The sequence below is a fragment of the Bombina bombina genome, chromosome 7 (genome assembly GCF_027579735.1).
Source record: "Bombina bombina isolate aBomBom1 chromosome 7, aBomBom1.pri, whole genome shotgun sequence".
In the NCBI taxonomy this organism is placed as follows: Eukaryota; Metazoa; Chordata; class Amphibia; order Anura; family Bombinatoridae; genus Bombina; species Bombina bombina.
Window position 1 is genome coordinate 496,189,518 of NC_069505.1, and position 27,967 is coordinate 496,217,484.

Consider the following 27,967-nt stretch of genomic DNA (forward strand, 5'->3'; position numbering starts at 1 on the left):
CACTCATAACGCACAACTCGTAATCTGGCTGAGCGTTAATTAATTTCCAAATAGGGAGTGGAAAAGAGAGAGGATATTTTTATAACTGAAAGAGTTGTTTTTGCTCATTTAACTCCCCAGCCTTAATTAGCAGTTTATAGCCTAACTATTAGACTGTGTGCACAAAAACATGAACAGGTCTGCTCTTTCTGCAGGGTCACTCTATTTAAATGGGCATATCCTTAAGAAACCAAGAAAATACACATATATATTTAATAACATTAAAAAGGAAAATCTCCAACAACTGTAGCCTTCCTATATATCTTAATTGCCAATGCACATCTTTTTTTCATTCCTTCCTCCCTTCTTACTTTCTTTCTTACAACATATCTTCATCCTTTAACATTAAAGGGACAGGCTACTTGAAAATTGTTATTGTTTAAAAAGATAGATAATCCCTTTATTACCCACTCCCCGGTTTTGCACAACCAACACTGTGATATTTATACATGTATTACCTCTGTGATTACCTTGTATCTAAGCCTCTGCAGACTGCCCCTTATCTCAGTTCTTTTGACAGACTTGCATTTTAGCCAATCTGGGCTGACTCATAAATAACTCAACTGGAATTAGCACAATGCTATCTATATGGCACACATGAACTAGTGCCGTCTAGCTGTGAAAAACTGTCAAACTGCACTGAGATAAGAGGTGGCATTTAAAGGCTTAGAAATTAGCATATGAGCCTACCTAGGTTAAGCTTTAAACAAAGAATAGCAAGTGAACAAAGCAAATTTGATGTTAAAAGTTAACTTGAAAGTTGTATAAAATTGTGTACCCTATCTGAGTCGTGAGAGTTTAATTTTGACTTGACTGTCCCTTTAAGTTCCTTACCCACCATGTTTCTCTGCCTTTGCCCATATCGCCAATTACTTCACCAACCTTTGTGAGTTTTGATCTCATCCACCAGACACTGTGCTTCCTCCTGAATTCTCTCCTCAATACTTCTCTTCCCCATGCCAAAATTCCTCAGTGTCATGAGAGAGAATCTACGCATGGTTTTCCAACGATCCCCATTGCTAAAGAGGATGCCTGAAAATAATTTAACAACTATATCATCAGGGTTACTGAACATGAGTTAACACTTTAATATCCTAAAAAGACTTCTGATTACATATTGAGCATTAGAAAAGATGTGTTTGTGACTTACAAGGAGAAAATAAAGTTTTACTGCTCCAATCACAAAAGTGTTTCATTGTTTTAGCAGACACTCATGAAACAGAAGGTACTCACCATTTAACTCCTTTATGACGGGGGCAAATGTTAATGATTAGAATAAAGTTTAGACATAAACATTACAGGGAAAAGGGAAATCATATGACCGCGATGTGATCACGTGATTCGAGAGCTAGGATCAGATCCTTGAGGACTGCTTCCGGTGCTAGGAACGTCTCTCAAGCAAATCTTCATTGAAGCAGGGGGGTGCTGGACGCCAAAAAAGGTAGGACGTTCCATACCGTCCTAACGGTGTTAAAGCCCAATGCCTTTAACATGGCATGGAATGTCTTAACAGTGTTAATCGGTTAACAGAGTTTATGGGAATTTTTAGTAAAGTAAAAATATACTCCTGATTTACTCCAGTCTGGTATTGACTATGAAAGTTAAAGCAGAGCTGCCAATGGTCCCTATTTGTGCAGAACAGTCCCGCATTTAGAGTTTTGTCATGCTGAGACCCGCCATATGGCAGGATTTCCTTAGCTCAGGTATGATCAGCCTTAGCCCTTCAGAGTTTTTGGAACTAAATTTCTAATGATGCTCTAACACTTTAAACTGGCTGAGCATCATGGGAAATAAAGTTTCTAAACCTCTGAAGGGCCAAGGTTGATCACCTCTGGGTTAGTCCATTGACCTCCCAGACACACCCAGCAACACACCAATCAAACCTATGATCACACCCACTATCCAACCCATAACCCACCTCTCCTGACATAGCTCCTCCCATAAAATGGTGACGAGTCCCCCTCAATCTCCTGAGTCTTTAAATAGCCATCCACAAATGTTAGAAGGTATGTTAAAGTCATTTCCAGAATATTTATTAAAATTCACCACAGTTATTAATAAATGTTTTACCCTAAATTTAAAAACAACTTCATGAAATATTCTGCATAAATCCTATTAATCTAGTGTGGCTGCATTTATACTTCTACAATAAAGGGACCCATGTGAATTTAATTCTATAACCAAATAGTGAAGCCAAAGCTGAACACTCTCTTGACTTACAGTACAGTAAACTGTATCTATTTGTGGTACAAGCCGTTATTTTCTTTCCACTGTTCCAATATCGGCATTCATTTGCATACGGCCACCTGCACTGTGTTGATACATATGAACTTGGTGCTTGTCTTTTAAGTTTTATTTTATTTTATGATATCACTGTTATGCCATATCTTTTAATTATCATTTTTATGCTATATCTTTTTTATGTCATAGATTATCAATTAGTATCTGCATTATTCATCATTTATAGGTTTTAACCTGTTTTTTCATTAGGATTTTTTCCTAGTTGTATTTACATTACAGGGAGACGTCCCTATTTTTAGTGTATATATTTTGTGTATCTTATTCTATATGTTTATTAAATTTTCACTTCAATTCCTTATATGGTGTGTATACTTTCAGCTTGTTAGCGCACTTTCTCTATCTTGAAGCTTTGGCTTCACTATTTGGTTATTAACTTGTATTTGACACATACAGAGATTGTATCTTTAGAGTAGTGTTTAGCAATACCTTCCTTTAGCGCGCACTAATCCACCCAATTTGATTTGAATTTAATTCTATACAATAATTATTATGTTGAGTATTTCATTAAAGGGACACTAAACCCAATTTTTTTGTTTCGTCATTCAGATAGAGCATGCAATTTTAAGCAACTTTCTAATTTACTCCTATTATCATTTTTTTCCGTTCTCTTGCTATCTTTGAAAAAGAAGGCATCTAAGCTTTTTTTTGGTTCAGAACTATGGACAGCACTTTTCTATTGGTGGATGAATGTATCCACCAATCAGCAAAGACAACCCAGGTTGTTCACCAAAAATGGGCCGGCATCTAAACTTACATTCTTGCATTTCAAATAAAGATACCAAGAGAATGAAGAAAATTTGATAATAGGCGTAAATTAGAAAGTTGCTTAAAATGTCATGCTCTATCTGAATCACAAAATAAAAAATTTGGATTCAGTGTCCCTTTAAGTAAATTTTTTTGTTTTGTTTATTTTAACAAAATGTAATACATTTTTGTCTTTTGGCCACTAGCTGACGCTGCAATATTTGATGTAACATTTACATGTATAAACTATAAATGTTATTATTGTTACATTATTGTAAGCATTACTAAGAATACATTTCAGTGTTGGACTCTTGTTACATTAAAAGAAAGAATCCACAGCACCAAGGATATATTCACAACTTTATTGGAACATCTGGGTCATACAGATATTATAAGCAACGTTTCGGGTTAACAACCCTTAAAGGGACAGTCTAGTCCAAAATAAACTTTCATGATTCAGATAGGGCATGTGAGGGTGTTGGTTAATGTGTGTCATATAGATAACACTGTGTTCATGCAATTGGAGTTCCTAGAAGCCCGCAATGATTGGCTAAAATGCAAGTCTGTCAAAAGAACTGAAATAAGTGGGCAGTCTGCAGCGGCTTAGGTAAAAAATAATCACAGAGGTAAAACGTGTATTTATATAACTGTTAGTTATGCATAACTAGGGAATGGGTAATAAAGGGATTATCTATCTTTTAAAACAATAAAAATTCTGGTGTAGACTTAATAGCATGATTAAGGGTTGTTAACCCGAAACATTGCTTATAATATCTGTCTCACCCAGATGTTTCAATAAAGTTGTGAATATATCCTTGGTGCTGTTGATTCTTTTGGAATTTGGATGACTATCTTTGGATGCCTGCAGTAACCCTTCCAGCGTGCACTAGGACTAAGGTGTTGAGGTGCTGTATCTATTGGGATCACATAAAAATAAAGGTCAGTTTTAATTAAAAGGTTTAATTGAACTGTTACCTTTGTATGCAGTGGGGAAGTGACTGGTAATCAAGGAATAAGCCTGAGATACTAACGCCTAGATTTAGAGTTTGGCGTTAGCCGTCAAAACCAGCATTAGGGGCTCCTAAACTGGTTTTGGCCGCCCGCTGGTATTTAGAGTCAGTCAGGAAAGGGTCTAACGCTCACTTTCCAGCCGTGACTTTTCCATACCGCAGATCCCCTTATGTCAATTGTGTATCCTATCTTTTCAATGGGATCTTTCTAATGCTGGTATTTAGAGTCTTGGGTGAAGTGAGCGTTAGAACTCTAACGACAAGACTCCAGCCGCAGCAAAAAGCCAGGAGTTAAGAGCTTTCCGGGCTAACGCCGTTTCATAAAGCTCTTAACTACTGTGCTCTAAAGTACACTAACACCCATAAACTACCTATGTACCCCTAAACCGAGGTCCCCCCACATCGCCGCCACTCTAATAATTTTTTTTAAACCCTAATCTGCCGACCGCACACCGCCGCAACCTACGTTATCCCTATGTACCCCTAATCTGCTGCCCCTAACACCGCCGACCCCTATATTATATTTATTAACCCCTAATCTGCTGCCCCCAAAATCGCCGCCACCTACCTACACTTATTAACCCCTAATCTGCCGACCGCACACCGCCGCAACCTACGTTATCCCTATGTACCCCTAATCTGCTGCCCCTAACACCGCCGACCCCTATATTATATTTATTAACCCCTAATCTGCTGCCCCCAACATCGCCGCCACCTACCTACACTTATTAACCCCTAATCCGCCTCACTCCCGCCTCAATAACCCTATAATAAATAGTATTAACCCCTAATCTGCCCTCCCTAACATCGCCGACACCTAACTTCAAGTATTAACCCCTAATCGGCCGACCGGACCTCACCGCTACTCTATTAAATTTATTAACCCCTAAAGCTAAGTCTAACCCTAACACTAACACCCCCCTAAGTTAAATATAATTTCTCCTACATTGGTGTGTCCGGTCCAGGGCTTCATCCTTTTTTTATTTTTTGTACTTTAGTTAGTGTATTTATTTGTATTTATTTGTAGGTATTTTATTTAATTAATTTATTGATAGTGTAGTGTTAGGTTTAATTGTAACTTAGGTTAGGATTTATTTTACAGGTAATTTTGTAATTATTTTAACTAGGTAGCTGTTAAATAGTTCTTAACTATTTAATAGCTATTGTACCTGTTTAAAATAAATACAAAGTTGCCTTAAAATAAATATTAATCCTAAAATAGCTACAATATAATTTATATTGTAGCTATATTAGGGTTTATTTTACAGGTAAGTATTTAGCTTTAAATAGGAATAATTTATTTAATAAGAGTTAATTTATTTTTTTAGATAAAAAAACAGAATTTATGTTTACCTGATAAATTTCTTTCTCCTACGGTGTGTCCGGTCCACGGCTTCATCCTTACTTGTGGGAATATTCTCTTCCCTAACAGGAAATGGCAAAGAGAGCACAGCAAAAGCTGTCCATATAGCTCCCCCTCTGGCTCCGCCCCCCATTCATTCTCTTTGCCGCTCTGAACAAGTAGCATCTCCACGGGGATGGTAAAGAGTATGTGGTGTTAGTTGTAGTTTTATTTCTTCTATCAAGAGTTTGTTATTTTAAAATAGTGCCGGTTTGTACTATTTACTCTACAACAGAAAGTGATGAAGAGTTCTGTTAAAAGAGGAGTATGATTTTAGCAACAGTAACTAAAATCCATTGCTGTTCCCACGCAGGACTGTTGAAACCAGAGAACTTCAGTTGGGGGGAACAGTTTGCAGACTTTTCTGCTCCAGGTATGACTAGTCTCTTTTCTAACAAGACATAGTAATGCTAGAAGACTGTCATTTTTCCCTTATGGGATCGGTAAGCCATTTTCTTAGACTCATAACAGAATGAAGGCTTATAAATGGGCTCTATACTGGTTGACACTATTGTGGGCTAAATCGATTGATTTATATAATATTTATATGACTTTTGGAGTGTTTTGTGACTTTGAAACACTTTTGGGAACGTTTTTATTATGCCTGGCAGTTGTTTAGACACCTAATCTAATCAGGAAGGCCCCTTCACTCTGGTATGCAGAGGGAGGAGGCCTCATTTTCACGCCTCAGTTGCGCAGTTACTTCTAGAAGCAGTGCATGCAGCTTCATGTGAGAGGGTCCTGTGACCATAAAAACGAATTCAAGAAGGCTTATTTCTGTGGTGAATAACCCCCAAGGAAGGTAAAAGCCGCAGCAAAGGCTGTGGCTGGGACTGTAGTGGGTTTAAACTGGTAAATTGAACAATTAGCTCCGGTTTGCTCATTTAAGGGGTTAGAGACTTGAAATTTGGTGTGCAATACTTTCAAAGCATTAGGGTGTATGAAGGATATTTCCTTCATAGTTTTTCAAACATTCAGAAATAAAGTGTGCTCTTTTTATTATTTAAAGAGACAGTAACGGTTTTGTTTAAAAACGGTTTTATTGCATTAATAGCCTGCCAAAGTCTGTCTAACATGTCTATACCTTCAGATAGCATATGTTCTGTGTGTATGGAGGCCAAGGTGGTTCCCCCTTTAAATGTATGTTCAAATTGTGCCATGGCGTCCAAACAAAGTAAGGACAGTACTGTCACATTTAATAAGGTTGCCCAAGATGATTCTTCAAATGAAGGTAGTGGGGATAGCTCATCATCCTCTCCTTCTGTGTCAACACCAGTTATGCCCGCGCAGGCGATACCTAGTACATCTAGCGTGCCAATGCTTGTTACTATGCAGCAATTAACTGCAGTAATGGATAATTCTATAGCAAATCTCTTATCCAGACTGCCAGCATTTCCCAGAAAGCGTGATTGCTCAGTTTTAAATACAGAGGATGAGCAAGTGGGCGCTGACGATAATTTATCTGTTATACCCTCACACCAGTCTGAATTGGCAGTGAGGGAGGGTCTGTCTGAGGGAGAAATTTCTGACTCAGGAAAAGTTTCTCAGCAGGCAGAACCTGATATCGTGGCATTTAAATTTAAGTTAGAACATCTCCGCGCCCTACTTAAGGAGGTGCTAACTACTCTTGATGATTGTGACTCTTTAGTGATTCCAGAGAAATTGTGCAAAATGGACAAATTCTTAGAGGTCCCTGTGCACGCTGATGCCTTTCCGATACCCAAGAGGGTGGCGGACATAGTGACCAAGGAGTGGGAGAAACCAGGTATACCTTTTGTCCCACCTCCTATATTTAAGAAAATGTTCCCCATTGTCGACCCCAGAAGGGACGCATGGCAAACAGTCCCTAAGGTTGAGGGGGCAGTTTCTACATTGGCTAAGCGCACAACTATTCCCATTGAGGACAGTTGTGCTTTCAAAGATCCTATGGATAAAACATTGGAAGGATTGCTTAAAAAGATATTTGTTCAGCAAGGTTTCCTTCTCCAACCAATTTCGTGCATTATTCCTGTCACCACGGCGGCGTCTTTTTGGTTCGAGGAACTAGAAAATTCGCTCATGGACAGAATTCACGCACTAAAGTTGGCTAATTCCTTTATTTTAGATGCCGCTTTTCAATTGGCTAAATTAGCGGCGAAAAATTCAGGTTTTGCTATAGTGGCGCATAGAGCGCTTTGGCTAAAATCTTGGTCGGCGGATGTGTCGTCCAAGACAAAACTGCTTAATATTCCTTTCAAAGGTAAGACCCTTTTCGGGTTTTCGGGCCAGAATTGAAGGAGATTATTTCAGACATCACTGGGGGAAAGGGCCATGCCCTCCCACAGGATAGGCCTTTCAAGGCTAAGAACAAATCAAATTTTCATCCCTTTCGCAATTTCAGGAACGGACCTTCTCCTAACTCTGCAGCCTCTAGACAAGAGGGTAACAATTCCCAGCCTAAACCAGCATGGAAACCAATGCAAGGCTGGAACAAGGGTAAACAGGCCAAGAAGCCTGCGGCTGCTACCAAGACAGCATGAAGGGTAGCCCCCGATCCGGGACCGGATCTAGTAGTGGGCAGACTTTCTCTCTTTGCTCAGGCTTGGGCAAGAGATGTTCCGGATCCCTGGGCACTAGAAATAGTCTCTCAGGGGTATCTTCTAGAATTCAAGGAACTTCCTCCAAGGGGAAGGTTCCACATGTCTCGCTTATCTTCAGACCAGATAAAGAGACAGGCATTCTTACATTGCGTAGAAGACCTATTAAAGATGGGAGTGATACACCCAGTTCCAACAGCGGAACAAGGACTGGGTTTTTACTCAAACCTGTTCGTAATTCCCAAAAAAGAAGGAACTTTCAGGCCTATTCTGGATTTAAAAATTTTAAACAAATTCCTCAGAGTTCCATCATTCAAAATGGAAACCATTCGGACGATTTTACCAACAATCCAGGAGGGTCAATACATGACTACCGTGGACTTAAAGGATGCATACCTACATATTCCTATCCACAAAGGTCATCATCAGTTCCTAAGGTTCGCCTTTCTGGACAAACATTACCAGTTTGTGGCTCTTCCGTTTGGTTTAGCCACTGCTCCCAGAATTTTCACAAAGGTGCTAGGGTCCCTACTAGCGGTTCTAAGACCGAGGGGCATTGCGGTGGCACCTTACTTAGGCGAACATCCTAATCCAAGCGTCGTTCCTTTCCAGAACAAGGGCTCATAAAGACATTGTATTAGCTTTTCTCTGGTCTCACGGGTGGAAGGTGAACGTAGAAAAGAGTTCCCTGTCCCCGTCCACAAGGGTTCCTTTTCTGGGAACAATAATAGATTCTGTAGAAATGAAGATTTTTCTGACAGAGGTCAGAAAATTAAAACTTCTAAACGATTGTCAAGTTCTTCAATCTATTCCTCAGCCTTCCATAGCTCAGTGCATGGAGGTAATAGGATTAATGGTTGCAGCAATGGACGTGGTTCCTTTTGCTCGAATTCATCTAAGACCAATGCAACTGTGCATGCTCAAACAGTGGAATGGGGATTATGCAGACATGTCTCCCCAGATTCAAGTAGACCAGGTAACCAGAGACTCACTCCGCTGGTGGTTGACTCAGGATCACCTGTCTCAGGGAATGAGTTTCCGCAGACCAGAGTGGGTCATCGTCACGACCAACGCCAATCTCTTAGGCTGGGGCGCAGTCTGGGACTCCCTGAAAGCTCAGGGTCTATGGTCTCGGGAAGAGTCCCTTCTCCCGATAAACATTTTTGAACTGAGAGCGATATTCAATGCGCTCCTGGCCTGGCCTCACCTAGCGAAGGCCAGATTCATAAGATTTCAGTCGGACAACATGACAACTGTAGCGTACATCAATCATCAGGGGGGAACAAGAGTTCCTTGGCGATGGCAGAGGTATCCAAGATCATCAAATGGGAGGAGGATCACTCCTGCCACCTATCTGCAATCCACATCCCAGGAGTAGACAACTGGGAGGCGGATTATTTGAGTCGTCAGACTTTCCATCCGGGGGAGTGGGAACTCCACCTGGTGGTCTTTGCCCAGTTAACTCAACTATGGGGCACTCCGGATATGGATCTGATGGCGTCTCGTCAGAACTTCAAAGTTCCTCGATACAGGCCCAGATCCAGGGATCCCAGGGCGACACTGGTGGATGCATTAGTGGCGCCTTGGTCGTTCAATCTAGCTTATATGTTTCCACCGTTCCCTCTCCTTCCCAGGCTGGTAGCCAGGATCAAACAGGAGAAGGCCTCAGTGATTCTAATAGCTCCTGCGTGGCCACACAGGACTTGGTATGCAGACCTGGTGAATATGTCATCGGCTCCACCATGGAAGCTACCTTTGAGACAGGATCTTCTAGTACAAGGTCCATTCGAACATCCAAATCTAGTCTCTCTGCAACTGACTGCTTGGAAATTGAACGCTTGATTCTATCTAAGCATGGGTTTTCAGATTCAGTTATAGATACTCTGGTTCAAGCCAGAAAGCCTGTGACTAGAAAGATTTACCATAAGATATGGCACAAATATATCCGTTGGTGCAAATCCAAGGGATTTTCTTGGAGTAAAATCAAAATTCCTAGGATTCTTTCCTTTCTCCAAGAGGGTTTGGAGAAAGGTCTGTCAGCTAGTTCTCTAAAGGAACAGATATCTGCTCTGTCTGTCTTGTTGCACAAGCGTCTGGCAGCCGTGCCAGATGTACAAGCGTTTGTACAGGCGTTAGTCAGAATCAAGCCTGTTTACAGACCTATGACTCCTCCATGGAGTCTAAACTTAGTTATTTCAGTTCTTCAAGGGGTTCCGTTTGAACCTTTGCATTCCATAGATGTTAAGTTACTATCTTGGAAAGTTCTGTTTTTGGTTGCTATTTCTTCTGCTAGAAGAGTTTCTGAATTAACTGCTTTGCAGTGTACTTCTCCCTATCTGGTATTCCATACAGATAAGGTAGTTTTACGTACCAAGCCTGGTTTTCTTCCAAAAGTAGTTTCCAACAGGAATATTAACCAGGAAATAGTTGTTCCTTCTCTATGTCCGAATCCAGTTTCAAAGAAGGAACGTTTGTTACACAACCTAGATGTAGTCCGTGCTTTAAAATTCTATTTAGAAGCAACAAAGGATTTCAGACAAACATCATCTTTGTTTGTCGTTTATTCTAGTAAGAGGAGAGGGCAGAAAGCTACTGCTACCTCTCTTTCTTTTTGGCTGAAAAGCATCATCCGATTAGCTTATGAGACTGCCGGACGGCAGCCTCCTGAACGAATTACAGCTCACTCTACTAGAGCTGTGGCTTCCACATGGGCCTTCAAGAACGAGGCTTCTGTTGATCAGATCTGTAAGGCAGTGACTTGGTCTTCTCTGCATACTTTTGCCAAATTTTACAAATTCGATACTTATGCTTCTTCGGAGGCTGTTTTTGGGAAAAAGGTTTTGCAAGCCGTGGTGCCTTCCGTTTAGGTAACCTGACTTGTTCCCTCCCTTCATCCGTGTCCTAAAGCTTTGGTATTGGTTCCCACAAGTAAGGATGAAGCCGTGGACCGGACACACCAATGTAGGAGAAAACAGAATTTATGCTTACCTGATAAATTTCTTTCTCCTACGGTGTGTCCGGTCCACGGCCCGCCCTGGCTTTTAGTCAGGTTTAAAAAAATTTATTTCTGTACACTACAGTCACCACGGCACCCTATAGTTTCTCCTTTTTTCTCCTAACCGTCGGTCAAATGACTGGGGGCGGAGCCAGAGGGGGAGCTATATGGTCAGCTTTTGCTGTGCTCTCTTTGCCATTTCCTGTTAGGGAAGAGAATATTCCCACAAGTAAGGATGAAGCCTTGGACCAGACACACCGTAGGAGAAAGAAATTTATCAGGTAAACATAAATTCTGTTTTTTTATCTAACAAACTAAATTAACTCTTATTAAATAAATTATTCCTATTTAAAGCTAAATACTTACCTGTAAAATAAACCCTAATATAGCTACAATATAAATTATATTGTAGCTATTTTAGGATTAATATTTATTTTACAGGCAACTTTGTATTTATTTTAAACAGGTACAATAGCTATTAAATAGTTAAGAACTATTTAACAGCTACCTAGTTAAAATAATTACAAAATTACCTGTAAAATAAATCCTAACCTAAGTTACCATTACACCTAACCCTATCAATAAATTAATTAAATAAACTACAATGATCTCAACTAAAATACAGTTAAATACACTAATCTATATTCCAAAAAAAAAAACCAGTGGAATGGGGATTATGCAGACATGTCTCCCCAGATTCAAGTAGACCAGGTAACCAGAGACTCACTCCGCTGGTGGTTGACTCAGGATCACCTGTCTCAGGGAATGAGTTTCCGCAGACCAGAGTGGGTCATCGTCACGACCAACGCCAGTCTCTTAGGCTGGGGCGCGGTCTGGGACTCCCTGAAAGCTCAGGGTCTATGGTCTCGGGAAGAGTCCCTTCTCCCGATAAACATTTTTGAACTGAGAGCGATATTCAATGTGCTCCTGGCCTGGCCTCACCTAGCGAAGGCCAGATTCATAAGATTTCAGTCGGACAACATGACAACTGTAGCGTACATCAATCATCAGGGGCGAACAAGAGTTCCTTGGCGATGGCAGAGGTATCCAAGATCATCAAATGGGAGGAGGATCACTCCTGCCACCTATCTGCAATCCACATCCCAGGAGTAGACAACTGGGAGGCGGATTATTTGAGTCGTCAGACTTTCCATCCGGGGGAGTGGGAACTCCACCTGGAGGTCTTTGCCCAGTTAACTCAACTATGGGGCACTCCGGATATGGATCTGATGGCGTCTCGTCAGAACTTCAAAGTTCCTCGATACGGGTCCAGATCCAGGGATCCCAGGGCGACACTGGTGGATGCATTAGTGTCGCCTTGGTCGTTCAATCTAGCTTATGTGTTTCCACCGTTCCCTCTCCTTCCCAGGCTGGTAGCCAGGATCAAACAGTAGAAGGCCTCAGTGATTCTAATAGCTCCTGCGTGGCCACACAGGACTTGGTATGCAGACCTGGTGAATATGTCATCGGCTCCACCATGGAAGCTACCTTTGAGACAGGATCTTCTAGTACAAGGTCCATTCGAACATCCAAATCTAGTCTCTCTGCAACTGACTGCTTGGAAATTGAACGCTTGATTCTATCTAAGCATGGGTTTTCAGATTCAGTTATAGATACTCTGGTTCAAGCCAGAAAGCCTGTGACTAGAAAGATTTACCATAAGATATGGCACAAATATATCCGTTGGTGCAAATCCAAGGGATTTTCTTGGAGTAAAATCAAAATTCCTAGGATTCTTTCCTTTCTCCAAGAGGGTTTGGAGAAAGGTGTGTCAGCTAGTTCTCTAAAGGAACAGATATCTGCTCTGTCTGTCTTGTTGCACAAGCGTCTGGCAGCCGTGCCAGATGTACAAGCGTTTGTACAGGCGTTAGTCAGAATCAAGCCTGTTTACAGACCTATGACTGCTTAATATTCCTTTCAAAGGTAAGACCCTTTTCGGGTTTTCGGGCCAGAATTGAAGGAGATTATTTCAGACATCACTGGGGGAAAGGGCCATGCCCTCCCACAGGATAGGCCTTTCAAGGCTAAGAACAAATCAAATTTTCGTCCCTTTCGCAATTTCAGGAACGGACCTTCTCCTAACTCTGCAGCCTCTAGACAAGAGGGTAACAATTCCCAGCCTAAACCAGCATGGAAACCAATGCAAGGCTGGAACAAGGGTAAACAGGCCAAGAAGCCTGTGGCTGCTACCAAGACAGCATGAAGGGTAGCCCCCGATCCGGGACCGGATCTAGTAGTGGGCAGACTTTCTCTCTTTGCTCAGGCTTGGGCAAGAGATGTTCCGGATCCCTGGGCACTAGAAATAGTCTCTCAGGGGTATCTTCTAGAATTCAAGGAACTTCCTCCAAGGGGAAGGTTCCACATGTCTCGCTTATCTTCAGACCAGATAGAGAGACAGGCATTCTTACATTGCGTAGAAGACCTATTAAAGATGGGAGTGATACACCCAGTTCCAACAGCGGAACAAGGACTGGGTTTTTACTCAAACCTGTTCGTAGTTCCCAAAAAAGAAGGAACTTTCAGGCCAATTCTGGATTTAAAAATTTTAAACAAATTCCTCAGAGTTCCATCATTCAAAATGGAAACCATTCGGACGATTTTACCAACAATCCAGGAGGGTCAATACATGACTACCGTGGACTTAAAGGATGCATACCTACATATTCCTATCCACAAAGATCATCATCAGTTCCTAAGGTTCGCCTTTCTGGACAAACATTACCAGTTTGTGGCTCTTCCGTTTGGTTTAGCCACTGCTCCCAGAATTTTCACAAAGGTGCTAGGGTCCCTACTAGCGGTTCTAAGACCGAGGGGCATTGCGGTGGCACCTTACTTAGGTGAACATCCTAATCCAAGCGTCGTTCCTTTCCAGAACAAGGGCTCATACAGACATTGTATTAGCTTTTCTCTGGTCTCACGGGTGGAAGGTGAACGTAGAAAAGAGTTCCCTGTCCCCGTCCACAAGGGTTCCTTTTCTGGGAACAATAATAGATTCTGTAGAAATGAAGATTTTTCTGACAGAGGTCAGAAAATTAAAACTTCTAAACGATTGTCAAGTTCTTCAATCTATTCCTCAGCCTTCCATAGCTCAGTGCATGGAGGTAATAGGATTAATGGTTGCAGCAATGGACGTGGTTCCTTTTGCTCGAATTCATCTAAGACCAATGCAACTGTGCATGCTCAAACAGTGGAATGGGGATTATGCAGACATGTCTCCCCAGATTCAAGTAGACCAGGTAACCAGAGACTCACTCCGCTGGTGGTTGACTCAGGATCACCTGTCTCAGGGAATGAGTTTCCGCAGACCAGAGTGGGTCATCGTCACGACCAACGCCAATCTCTTAGGCTGGGGCGCAGTCTGGGACTCCCTGAAAGCTCAGGGTCTATGGTCTCGGGAAGAGTCCCTTCTCCCGATAAACATTTTTGAACTGAGAGCGATATTCAATGCGCTCCTGGCCTGGCCTCACCTAGCGAAGGCCAGATTCATAAGATTTCAGTCGGACAACATGACAACTGTAGCGTACATCAATCATCAGGGGGGAACAAGAGTTCCTTGGCGATGGCAGAGGTATCCAAGATCATCAAATGGGAGGAGGATCACTCCTGCCACCTATCTGCAATCCACATCCCAGGAGTAGACAACTGGGAGGCGGATTATTTGAGTCGTCAGACTTTCCATCCGGGGGAGTGGGAACTCCACCTGGAGGTCTTTGCCCAGTTAACTCAACTATGGGGCACTCCGGATATGGATCTGATGGCGTCTCGTCAGAACTTCAAAGTTCCTCGATACGGGCCCAGATCCAGGGATCCCAGGGCGACACTGGTGGATGCATTAGTGGCGCCTTGGTCGTTCAATCTAGCTTATGTGTTTCCACCGTTCCCTCTCCTTCCCAGGCTGGTAGCCAGGATCAAACAGGAGAAGGCCTCAGTGATTCTAATAGCTCCTGCGTGGCCACACAGGACTTGGTATGCAGACCTGGTGAATATGTCATCGGCTCCACCATGGAAGCTACCTTTGAGACAGGATCTTCTAGTACAAGGTCCATTCGAACATCCAAATCTAGTCTCTCTGCAACTGACTGCTTGGAAATTGAACGCTTGATTCTATCTAAGCATGGGTTTTCAGATTCAGTTATAGATACTCTGGTTCAAGCCAGAAAGCCTGTGACTAGAAAGATTTACCATAAGATATGGCACAAATATATCCGTTGGTGCAAATCCAAGGGATTTTCTTGGAGTAAAATCAAAATTCCTAGGATTCTTTCCTTTCTCCAAGAGGGTTTGGAGAAAGGTCTGTCAGCTAGTTCTCTAAAGGAACAGATATCTGCTCTGTCTGTCTTGTTGCACAAGCGTCTGGCAGCCGTGCCAGATGTACAAGCGTTTGTACAGGCGTTAGTCAGAATCAAGCCTGTTTACAGACCTATGACTCCTCCATGGAGTCTAAACTTAGTTATTTCAGTTCTTCAAGGGGTTCCGTTTGAACCTTTGCATTCCATAGATGTTAAGTTTCTATCTTGGAAAGTTCTGTTTTTGGTTGCTATTTCTTCTGCTAGAAGAGTTTCTGAATTAACTGCTTTGCAGTGTACTTCTCCCTATCTGGTATTCCATACAGATAAGGTAGTTTTACGTACCAAGCCTGGTTTTCTTCCAAAAGTAGTTTCCAACAGGAATATTAACCAGGAAATAGTTGTTCCTTCTCTATGTCCGAATCCAGTTTCAAAGAAGGAACGTTTGTTACACAACCTAGATGTAGTCCGTGCTTTAAAATTCTATTTAGAAGCAACAAAGGATTTCAGACAAACATCATCTTTGTTTGTCGTTTATTCTAGTAGTAAGAGGAGAGGGCAGAAAGCTACTGCTACCTCTCTTTCTTTTTGGCTGAAAAGCATCATCCGATTAGCTTATGAGACTGCCGGACGGCAGCCTCCTGAACGAATTACAGCTCACTCTACTAGAGCTGTGGCTTCCACATGGGCCTTCAAGAACGAGGCTTCTGTTGATCAGATCTGTAAGGCAGCGACTTAGTCTTCTCTGCATACTTTTGCCAAATTTTACAAATTCGATACTTATGCTTCTTCGGAGGCTGTTTTTGGGAGAAAGGTTTTGCAAGCCGTGGTGCCTTCCGTTTAGGTAACCTGACTTGTTCCCTCCCTTCATCCGTGTCCTAAAGCTTTGGTATTGGTTCCCACAAGTAAGGATGAAGCCGTGGACCGGACACACCAATGTAGGAGAAAACAGAATTTATGCTTACCTGATAAATTTCTTTCTCCTACGGTGTGTCCGGTCCACGGCCCGCCCTGGCTTTTAGTCAGGTTTAAAAATTTTTATTTCTGTACACTACAGTCACCACGGCACCCTATAGTTTCTCCTTTTTTCTCCTAACCGTCGGTCAAATGACTGGGGGGCGGAGCCAGAGGGGGAGCTATATGGTCAGCTTTTGCTGTGCTCTCTTTGCCATTTCCTGTTAGGGAAGAGAATATTCCCACAAGTAAGGATGAAGCCTTGGACCGGACACACCGTAGGAGAAAGAAATTTATCAGGTAAACATAAATTCTGTTTTTTTATCTAACAAACTAAATTAACTCTTATTAAATAAAGTATTCCTATTTAAAGCTAAATACTTACCTGTAAAATAAACCCTAATATAGCTACAATATAAATTATATTGTAGCTATTTTAGGATTAATATTTATTTTACAGGCAACTTTGTATTTATTTTAAACAGGTACAATAGCTATTAAATAGTTAAGAACTATTTAACAGCTACCTAGTTAAAATAATTACAAAATTACCTGTAAAATAAATCCTAACCTAAGTTACCATTACACCTAACCCTATCAATAAATTAATTAAATAAACTACAATGATCTCAACTAAAATACAGTTAAATACACTAATCTATATTCCAAAAAAAAAAACAGTGGAATGGGGATTATGCAGACATGTCTCCCCAGATTCAAGTAGACCAGGTAACCAGAGACTCACTCCACTGGTGGTTGACTCAGGATCACCTGTCTCAGGGAATGAGTTTCCGCAGACCAGAGTGGGTCATCGTCACGACCAACGCCAGTCTCTTAGGCTGGGGCGCGGTCTGGGACTCCCTGAAAGCTCAGGGTCTATGGTCTCGGGAAGAGTCCCTTCTCCCGATAAACATTTTTGAACTGAGAGCGATATTCAATGTGCTCCTGGCCTGGCCTCACCTAGCGAAGGCCAGATTCATAAGATTTCAGTTGGACAACATGACAACTGTAGCGTACATCAATCATCAGGGGGGAACAAGAGTTCCTTGGCGATGGCAGAGGTATCCAAGATCATCAAATGGGAGGAGGATCACTCCTGCCACCTATCTGCAATCCACATCCCAGGAGTAGACAACTGGGAGGCGGATTATTTGAGTCGTCAGACTTTCCATCCGGGGGAGTGGGAACTCCACCTGGAGGTCTTTGCCCAGTTAACTCAACTATGGGGCACTCCGGATATGGATCTGATGGCGTCTCGTCAGAACTTCAAAGTTCCTCGATACGGGTCCAGATCCAGGGATCCCAGGGCAACACTGGTGGATGCATTATTGTCGCCTTGGTCGTTCAATCTAGCTTATGTGTTTCCACCGTTCCCTCTCCTTCCCAGGCTGGTAGCCAGGATCAAACAGTAGAAGGCCTCAGTGATTCTAATAGCTCCTGCGTGGCCACACAGGACTTGGTATGCAGACCTGGTGAATATGTCATCGGCTCCACCATGGAAGCTACCTTTGAGACAGGATCTTCTAGTACAAGGTCCATTCGAACATCCAAATCTAGTCTCTCTGCAACTGACTGCTTGGAAATTGAACGCTTGATTCTATCTAAGCATGGGTTTTCAGATTCAGTTATAGATACTCTGGTTCAAGCCAGAAAGCCTGTGACTAGAAAGATTTACCATAAGATATGGCACAAATATATCCGTTGGTGCAAATCCAAGGGATTTTCTTGGAGTAAAATCAAAATTCCTAGGATTCTTTCCTTTCTCCAAGAGGGTTTGGAGAAAGGTGTGTCAGCTAGTTCTCTAAAGGAACAGATATCTGCTCTGTCTGTCTTGTTGCACAAGCGTCTGGCAGCCGTGCCAGATGTACAAGCGTTTGTACAGGCGTTAGTCAGAATCAAGCCTGTTTACAGACCTATGACTGCTTAATATTCCTTTCAAAGGTAAGACCCTTTTCGGGTTTTCGGGCCAGAATTGAAGGAGATTATTTCAGACATCACTGGGGGAAAGGGCCATGCCCTCCCACAGGATAGGCCTTTCAAGGCTAAGAACAAATCAAATTTTCGTCCCTTTCGCAATTTCAGGAACGGACCTTCTCCTAACTCTGCAGCCTCTAGACAAGAGGGTAACAATTCCCAGCCTAAACCAGCATGGAAACCAATGCAAGGCTGGAACAAGGGTAAACAGGCCAAGAAGCCTGCGGCTGCTACCAAGACAGCATGAAGGGTAGCCCCCGATCCGGGACCGGATCTAGTAGTGGGCAGACTTTCTCTCTTTGCTCATGCTTGGGCATGAGATGTTCCGGATCCCTGGGCACTAGAAATAGTCTCTCAGGGGTATCTTCTAGAATTCAAGGAACTTCCTCCAAGGGGAAGGTTCCACATGTCTCGCTTATCTTCAGACCAGATAGAGAGACAGGCATTCTTACATTGCGTAGAAGACCTATTAAAGATGGGAGTGATTCACCCAGTTCCAACAGCGGAACAAGGACTGGGTTTTTACTCAAACCTGTTCGTAGTTCCCAAAAAAGAAGGAACTTTCAGGCCAATTCTGGATTTAAAAATTTTAAACAAATTCCTCAGAGTTCCATCATTCAAAATGGAAACCATTCGGACGATTTTACCAACAATCCAGGAGGGTCAATACATGACTACCGTGGACTTAAAGGATGCGTACCTACATATTCCTATCCACAAAGATCATCATCAGTTCCTAAGGTTCGCCTTTCTGGACAAACATTACCAGTTTGTGGCTCTTCCGTTTGGTTTAGCCACTGCTCCCAGAATTTTCACAAAGGTGCTAGGGTCCCTACTAGCGGTTCTAAGACCGAGGGGCATTGCGGTGGCACCTTACTTAGGTGAACATCCTAATCCAAGCGTCGTTCCTTTCCAGAACAAGGGCTCATACAGACATTGTATTAGCTTTTCTCTGGTCTCACGGGTGGAAGGTGAACGTAGAAAAGAGTTCCCTGTCCCCGTCCACAAGGGTTCCTTTTCTGGGAACAATAATAGATTCTGTAGAAATGAAGATTTTTCTGACAGAGGTCAGAAAATTAAAACTTCTAAACGATTGTCAAGTTCTTCAATCTATTCCTCAGCCTTCCATAGCTCAGTGCATGGAGGTAATAGGATTAATGGTTGCAGCAATGGACGTGGTTCCTTTTGCTCGAATTCATCTAAGACCAATGCAACTGTGCATGCTCAAACAGTGGAATGGGGATTATGCAGACATGTCTCCCCAGATTCAAGTAGACCAGGTAACCAGAGACTCACTCCGCTGGTGGTTGACTCAGGATCACCTGTCTCAGGGAATGAGTTTCCGCAGACCAGAGTGGGTCATCGTCACGACCAACGCCAATCTCTTAGGCTGGGGCGCAGTCTGGGACTCCCTGAAAGCTCAGGGTCTATGGTCTCGGGAAGAGTCCCTTCTCCCGATAAACATTTTTGAACTGAGAGCGATATTCAATGCGCTCCTGGCCTGGCCTCACCTAGCGAAGGCCAGATTCATAAGATTTCAGTCGGACAACATGACAACTGTAGCGTACATCAATCATCAGGGGGGAACAAGAGTTCCTTGGCGATGGCAGAGGTATCCAAGATCATCAAATGGGAGGAGGATCACTCCTGCCACCTATCTGCAATCCACATCCCAGGAGTAGACAACTGGGAGGCGGATTATTTGAGTCGTCAGACTTTCCATCCGGGGGAGTGGGAACTCCACCTGGAGGTCTTTGCCCAGTTAACTCAACTATGGGGCACTCCGGATATGGATCTGATGGCGTCTCGTCAGAACTTCAAAGTTCCTCGATACGGGCCCAGATCCAGGGATCCCAGGGCGACACTGGTGGATGCATTAGTGGCGCCTTGGTCGTTCAATCTAGCTTATGTGTTTCCACCGTTCCCTCTCCTTCCCAGGCTGGTAGCCAGGATCAAACAGGAGAAGGCCTCAGTGATTCTAATAGCTCCTGCGTGGCCACACAGGACTTGGTATGCAGACCTGGTGAATATGTCATCGGCTCCACCATGGAAGCTACCTTTGAGACAGGATCTTCTAGTACAAGGTCCATTCGAACATCCAAATCTAGTCTCTCTGCAACTGACTGCTTGGAAATTGAACGCTTGATTCTATCTAAGCATGGGTTTTCAGATTCAGTTATAGATACTCTGGTTCAAGCCAGAAAGCCTGTGACTAGAAAGATTTACCATAAGATATGGCACAAATATATCCGTTGGTGCAAATCCAAGGGATTTTCTTGGAGTAAAATCAAAATTCCTAGGATTCTTTCCTTTCTCCAAGAGGGTTTGGAGAAAGGTCTGTCAGCTAGTTCTCTAAAGGAACAGATATCTGCTCTGTCTGTCTTGTTGCACAAGCGTCTGGCAGCCGTGCCAGATGTACAAGCGTTTGTACAGGCGTTAGTCAGAATCAAGCCTGTTTACAGACCTATGACTCCTCCATGGAGTCTAAACTTAGTTATTTCAGTTCTTCAAGGGGTTCCGTTTGAACCTTTGCATTCCATAGATGTTAAGTTACTATCTTGGAAAGTTCTGTTTTTGGTTGCTATTTCTTCTGCTAGAAGAGTTTCTGAATTAACTGCTTTGCAGTGTACTTCTCCCTATCTGGTATTCCATACAGATAAGGTAGTTTTACGTACCAAGCCTGGTTTTCTTCCAAAAGTAGTTTCCAACAGGAATATTAACCAGGAAATAGTTGTTCCTTCTCTATGTCCGAATCCAGTTTCAAAGAAGGAACGTTTGTTACACAACCTAGATGTAGTCCGTGCTTTAAAATTCTATTTAGAAGCAACAAAGGATTTCAGACAAACATCATCTTTGTTTGTCGTTTATTCTAGTAAGAGGAGAGGGCAGAAAGCTACTGCTACCTCTCTTTCTTTTTGGCTGAAAAGCATCATCCGATTAGCTTATGAGACTGCCGGACGGCAGCCTCCTGAACGAATTACAGCTCACTCTACTAGAGCTGTGGCTTCCACATGGGCCTTCAAGAACGAGGCTTCTGTTGATCAGATCTGTAAGGCAGCGACTTGGTCTTCTCTGCATACTTTTGCCAAATTTTACAAATTCGATACTTATGCTTCTTCGGAGGCTGTTTTTGGGAGAAAGGTTTTGCAAGCCGTGGTGCCTTCCGTTTAGGTAACCTGACTTGTTCCCTCCCTTCATCCGTGTCCTAAAGCTTTGGTATTGGTTCCCACAAGTAAGGATGAAGCCGTGGACCGGACACACCAATGTAGGAGAAAACAGAATTTATGCTTACCTGATAAATTTCTTTCTCCTACGGTGTGTCCGGTCCACGGCCCGCCCTGGCTTTTAGTCAGGTTTAAAAAATTTTATTTCTGTACACTACAGTCACCACGGCACCCTATAGTTTCTCCTTTTTTCTCCTAACCGTCGGTCAAATGACTGGGGGGCGGAGCCAGAGGGGGAGCTATATGGTCAGCTTTTGCTGTGCTCTCTTTGCCATTTCCTGTTAGGGAAGAGAATATTCCCACAAGTAAGGATGAAGCCTTGGACCGGACACACCGTAGGAGAAAGAAATTTATCAGGTAAACATAAATTCAGTTTTTTTATCTAACAAACTAAATTAACTCTTATTAAATAAATTATTCCTATTTAAAGCTAAATACTTACCTGTAAAATAAACCCTAATATAGCTACAATATAAATTATATTGTAGCTATTTTAGGATTAATATTTATTTTACAGGCAACTTTGTATTTATTTTAAACAGGTACAATAGCTATTAAATAGTTAAGAACTATTTAACAGCTACCTAGTTAAAATAATTACAAAATTACCTGTAAAATAAATCCTAACCTAAGTTACCATTACACCTAACCCTATCAATAAATTAATTAAATAAACTACAATGATCTCAACTAAAATACAGTTAAATACACTAATCTATATTCCAAAAAAAAAAACAGTTACAATTAAACCTAACACTACACTATCAATAAATTAATTAAATAAAATACCTACAAATAAATACAAATAAATACACTAACTAAAGTACAAAAAATAAAAAAAGAACTGTTACAAAAAATAAAAAAATAATTTACAAACATTAGAAAAAGATTACAACAATTTTAAGCTAATTACACCTACTCTAAGCCCCCTAATAAAATAACAAAGCCCCCCAAAATAAAAAAAATGCCCTACCCTATTCTAAAATACAAATAGAAAAGCTCTTTTACCTTACCAGCCCTTAAAAGGGCCTTTTGCGGGGCATGCCCCAAAGAATTCAGCTCTTTTGCTTGTAAAAAAAAACATACAATACCCCCCCCCAACATTACAACTCACCACCCACATACCTCTAATAAAACCCAAACCCCCCTTAAATAAACCTAACACTAAGCCCCTGAAGATCTCCCTACCTTATCTTCACCACGCCGGGTATCACCGATCCGTCCAGAGGAGCCTCCGAAGTCTTCATCCAAGCCCAAGCAGGGGCTGAAGAAGTCCATCATCGGGCTGAAGAGGTCCATCATCGGGCTGAAGTCTTGATCCAAGTGGGCGCTGAAGAGGTCCATCATCGGGCTGAAGTCTTCTATCAAGCGGCATCTTCAATCTTCATCCATCCGGAGCGGAGCCATCTTCTTCCATCCTCCTCTACCGACGCCTACTCGCCGAATGACGGTTACTTTAAATTACGTCATCCAAGAAGTAGGTGTAATTAGCTTAAAATTGTTGTAATCTTTTTCTAATGTTTATAAATTATTTTTTTATTTTTTGTAACTTAGTTCTTTTTTATTTTTTGTACTTTAGTTAGTTTATTTAATTGTATTTATTTGTAGGTATTTTATTTAATAAATTTATTGATAGTGTAGTGTTAGGTTTAATTGTAACTTAGGTTAGGATTTATTTTACAGGTAATTTTGTAATCATTTTAACTAGGTAGCTATTAAATAGTTCTTAACTATTTAATAGCTATTGTACCTGGTTAAAATAAATACAAAGTTGCCTGTAAAATAAATATTAATCCTAAAATAGCTGCAATATAATTATTATTTATATTGTAGCTATATTAGGGTTTATTTTACAGGTAAGTATTTAGCTTTAAATAGGAATAATTTATTTAATAAGAGTTCATTTATTTTGTTAGATAAAAATTATATTTAACTTAGGGGGGTGTTAGGGTTAGGGTTAGACTTATCTTTAGGCTTTAGTAGTGAGGTCCGGTCGGCAGATTAGGGGGTAATACTTGAAGTTAGGTGTCGGCGATGTTAGGGAGGGCAGATTAGGGGTTAATACTATTTATTATAGGGTTATTGAGGCGGTAGTGAGGCGGATTAGGGGTTAATAACTTTATTATAGTAGCGGTGAGGTCCGGTCGGCAGATTAGGGGTTAATAAGTGTAGGTAGGTGGCGGCGATGTTGGGGGCGGCAGATTAGGGGTTAAAAATAAAATATAGGGGTCGGCGGTGTTAGGGGCAGCAGATTAGGGGTACATAGGGATTACGTAGGTGGCAGCGGTGTACGGAGCGGCAGATTAGGGGTTAAAAAAAATATGCAGGGGTCAGCGATAGCGGGGGTGGCAGAATAGGGGTTAATAAGTGTAAGGTTAGGGGTGTTTAGACTCAGGGTACATGTTAGGGTGTTAGGTGCATTTGTAGGAAGTGTTTCCCCTTAGGAAACAATGGGGCTGCGTTAGGAGCTGAACGCTACTTTTTTGCAGGTGTTAGGTTTTTTTTTCAGCTCCAACTGCCCCATTGTTTCCTATGGGGGAATTGTGCACGAGCACGTTTTTGAAGCTGGCCGCGTCCGTAAGCACCGCTGGTATGGAGAGTTGCAGTGGCGGTAAATTATGCTATACGCTCCCTTTTTGGAGCCTAACGCAGCCCTTCTGTGAACTCTAAATACCAGCGGTATTTAAAAGGTGCAGGAGAAAAGCACGCGTAGCTAACGCACCCCTTTGGCCGCAGAACTCTAAATCTAGCGGTAAGTTTGGAGTTCTACAATATGACTATAGACACCCAAGCTCACTCAACAAAAGATACTAAGAGAATGAAGCAAAATTGATAATAGAAGTAAATTGGACAGTTGTTTAAAATTGCATGCTCTATCTGAATCATGAAAGAAAAAAAAAACATAATTTATGTAAGAACTTACATGATAAATTCATTTCTTTCATATTGGCAAGAGTCCATGAGCTAGTGACGTATGGGATATACAATCCTACCAGGAGGAGCAAAGTTTCCCAAACCTCACAATGCCTATAAATACACCCCTCACCACACCCACAATTCAGTTTAACGAATAGACAAGTAGTAGGGTGATAAAGAAAGGAGTAAAAAGCATCAACAAAGGAATTTAGAAATAATTGTGCTTTATACAAAAAAAATCATAAAGGACATAAAAAAGGGGTGGGCCTCATGGACTCTTGTCAATATGAAAGAAATTAATTTATCAGGTAAGTTCTTACATAAATTATGTTTTTTTTCATGTAATTGGCAAGAGTCCATGAGTTAGTGACGTATGGGATAGTAATACCCAAGATGTGGAAATCCACGCAAGAGTCACTAGAGAGGGAGGGATAAAAATAAAAACAGCCATTTTCCTCTGAAAAAAATAATCCACAACCCAAAGAATAAGTTTATTCTCATAAATGCAAGAAAAAAACTTAAATTAAAAGTAGAAGAATCAAACTGAAACAGCTGCCTGAAGAACTTTTCTACCAAAAACTGCTTCTGAAGAAGCAAATACATCAAAATGGTAGAATTTAGTAAATGTATGCAAAGAAGACCAAGTTGCTGCTTTGCAAATCTGATCAACTGCTTCATTCTTAAAAGCCCACAAAGTAGAGACTGATCTAGTAGAATGAGCTGTAATTCTCTGAGGCGGGGCTTGACCCGACTCCAAATAAGCTTGATGAATCAAAAACTTTAACCACGAAGCCAAGGAAACATCAGAAGCCTTCTGACCTTTCCTAGGACCAGAAAATATAACAAATAGACTAGAAGTCTTCCTGAAATCTTTAGTAGCTTCAACATAATATTTCAAAGCTCTTACCACATCCAAAGAATGTAAGGATCTCTCCAAAGAATTCTTAGGATTAGGACACAAGGAAGGGACAACAATTTCACTATTAATGTTGTTGGAATTCACAACCTTAGGTAAGAATTTAAATGAAGTCCGCACAACCTCCTTATCCTGGTGAAAAATCAGAAAAGTTGATTCACAAGAGAGAGCGGATAATCAGAAACTCTTCTAGCAGAAGAGATAGCCAAAAGAAACACTTTCCAAGAAAGTAATTTAATGTCCAAATAATGCGTAAGCTCAAACGGAGGAGCCTGTAAAGCCTTCAAAACTAAATTAAGACTCCAAGGAGGAGAGATTGATTTAATGTCAGGCTTGATACAAACCAATGCCTGTACAAAACATTGAATATGAGGAAGTTTAGCAATCTTTCTGTGAAATAAAACAGAAAGAGCAGAGATTTGTCCTTTCAAGGAACTTGCAGACAAACCTTTATTCAAACCATCCTGAAGAAACTGTAAAATTCTAGGAATTCTAAAAGAATGCCAAGAGAATTTATGAGAAGAACACCATGAAATGTAAGTCTTCAAAACTCGATAATAAATCTTTCTAGAGACAGATTTACGAGCTTGTAACATAGTATTAATCATGTCAGAGAAACCTCTATGACTAAGCACTAAGCGTTCAATCTCCATACCTTCAAATTTAATGATTTGAGATCCTGATGGAAAAACGAACCTTGAGATAGAAGGTCTGGCCTTAGCTGAAGTGGCCAAGGTTGACAACTAGACATCCGGACAAGATCCACATACCAAAACCTGTGAGGCCATGCTGGAGCTACGAGCAGCACAAACGATTGCTCAATGATAATCTTGGAGATCACTCTTGGAAGAAGAACTAGATGCAGGAAATATAAGCAGGTTGATAACACCAAGGAAGTGTCAATGCATCTACTGCTTCCGCCTGAGGACCCTGGACCTGGACAGGTACCTGGGAAGTTTTTTTCTTTAGATGAGATGCCATCAGATCTATTTCTGGAAGCCCCACATCTCAACAATTTGAGAAAACACATCTGGGTGGAGAGACCATTCTCCCTGATGTAAAGTCTGACAACTGAGTTAATCCGCTTCCCAATTGTCTATACCTGGAATATAAACTGTAGAAATTAGACAGGAGCTGGATTCTGCCCAAAAAAGTATCTGAGATACTTCTTTCATAGCTTGAGGACTGTGAGTCCTACCCTGATGATTGACATATGCCACAGTTGTGACATTGTCTGTCTGAAAACAAATGAACAGTTCTCTCTTCAACAGAGGCAAACATTGAAGAGCCCTGAGAATTGCACGGAGTTCCAAAATATTGATTGGTAATCTCGCCTCTTGAGATTTCCAAACTCCTTGTGCTGTCAGAGATCCCCAAACAGCTCCCCAACCTGAAAGACTCGCATCTGTTGTGATCACAGTCCAGGTTGGACGGACAAAAAAAGCCCCTAAAATTATACGATGGTGATCTAACTACCAAGTCAGAGAAAGTCGAACATTGGGATTTAAGGATATTAATTGTGATATCCTTGTATAATCCCTGCATTATTGGCTCAGCATACAAAGCTGGAGAGTTCTCATATGAAAACGAGCAAAGGGGATCGTGTCCGATGCTGCAGTCATGAGACTTTAAACTTCCATGCACGTAGCTACTGAAGGGAATGACTAAGACTGAAGGTTCCAACAGTCTGCAACCAATTTCAAACTTCTCTTGTCTGTTAGAGACAAAGTCATGGACACTGAATTTATCTGGAAACCTAAAAAGTTTACCCTTGTCTCAGGAATCAAAGAACTTTTTGGTAAATTCTCTTCTGGTATGTGAATAGAGACCCTGTCATTCTGCAATTATTCACTGCTCTCTGTTGTTTTTTACTCTCCTGTAACTCTCTTCTGGTATGTGAATAGAGACCCTGTCATTCTGCAATTATTCACTGCTCTCTGGTGTTTTTTTACTCTCCTGTAACTCTCTTCTGGTATGTGAATAGAGACCCTGTCATTCTGCAATTATTCACTGCTCTCTGGTGTTTTTTACTCTCCTGTAACTCTCTTCTGGTATGTGAATAGAGACCCTGTCATTCTGCAATTATTCACTGCTCTCTGGTGTTTTTTACTCTCCTGTAACTCTCTTCTGGTATGTGAATAGAGACCCTGTCATTCTGCAATTATTCACTGCTCTCTGCTGTTTTTTACTCTCCTGTAACTCTCTTCTGGTATGTGAATAGAGACCCTGTCATTCTGCAATTATTCACTGCTCTCTGGTGTTTTTTACTCTCCTGTAACTCTCTTCTGGTATGTGAATAGAGACCCTGTCATTCTGCAATTATTCACTGCTCTCTGGTGTTTTTTACTCTCCTGTAACTCTCTTCTGGTATGTGAATAGAGACCCTGTCATTCTGCAATTATACACTGCTCTCTGGTGTTTTTTACTCTCCTGTAACTCACTTCTGGTACATGAATATTTACATAGAGCAAATGATTTTAGTTTGTTAATTTAGTCCTACATCTGTTGTACTGTTATCCAATGTGTTATTTCTAATGTTCATTTAACTGCCATGTGATGTTCAATCCTTATCAATACTTGCTATTATTCTAAAATGTATAGCTGTCTTATTCCATAGTTTTAACCTCCCC

General features: G+C 41.5%; 1 protein-coding gene across 1 annotated transcript in view; it reads right to left on the reverse strand.

The window, feature by feature from the left end:
* LOC128666850 (cytochrome P450 2C15) overlaps window positions 1-27,967 on the reverse strand; it is a 100,402-nt gene that overhangs the window by 57,239 nt on the left and 15,196 nt on the right. Inside the window, exon 3 of the mRNA XM_053721652.1 lies at window positions 922-1,071. Within this exon, the coding sequence (XP_053577627.1) occupies window positions 922-1,071 (150 nt within the window). The remainder of the gene's footprint in view (window positions 1-921; window positions 1,072-27,967) is intronic.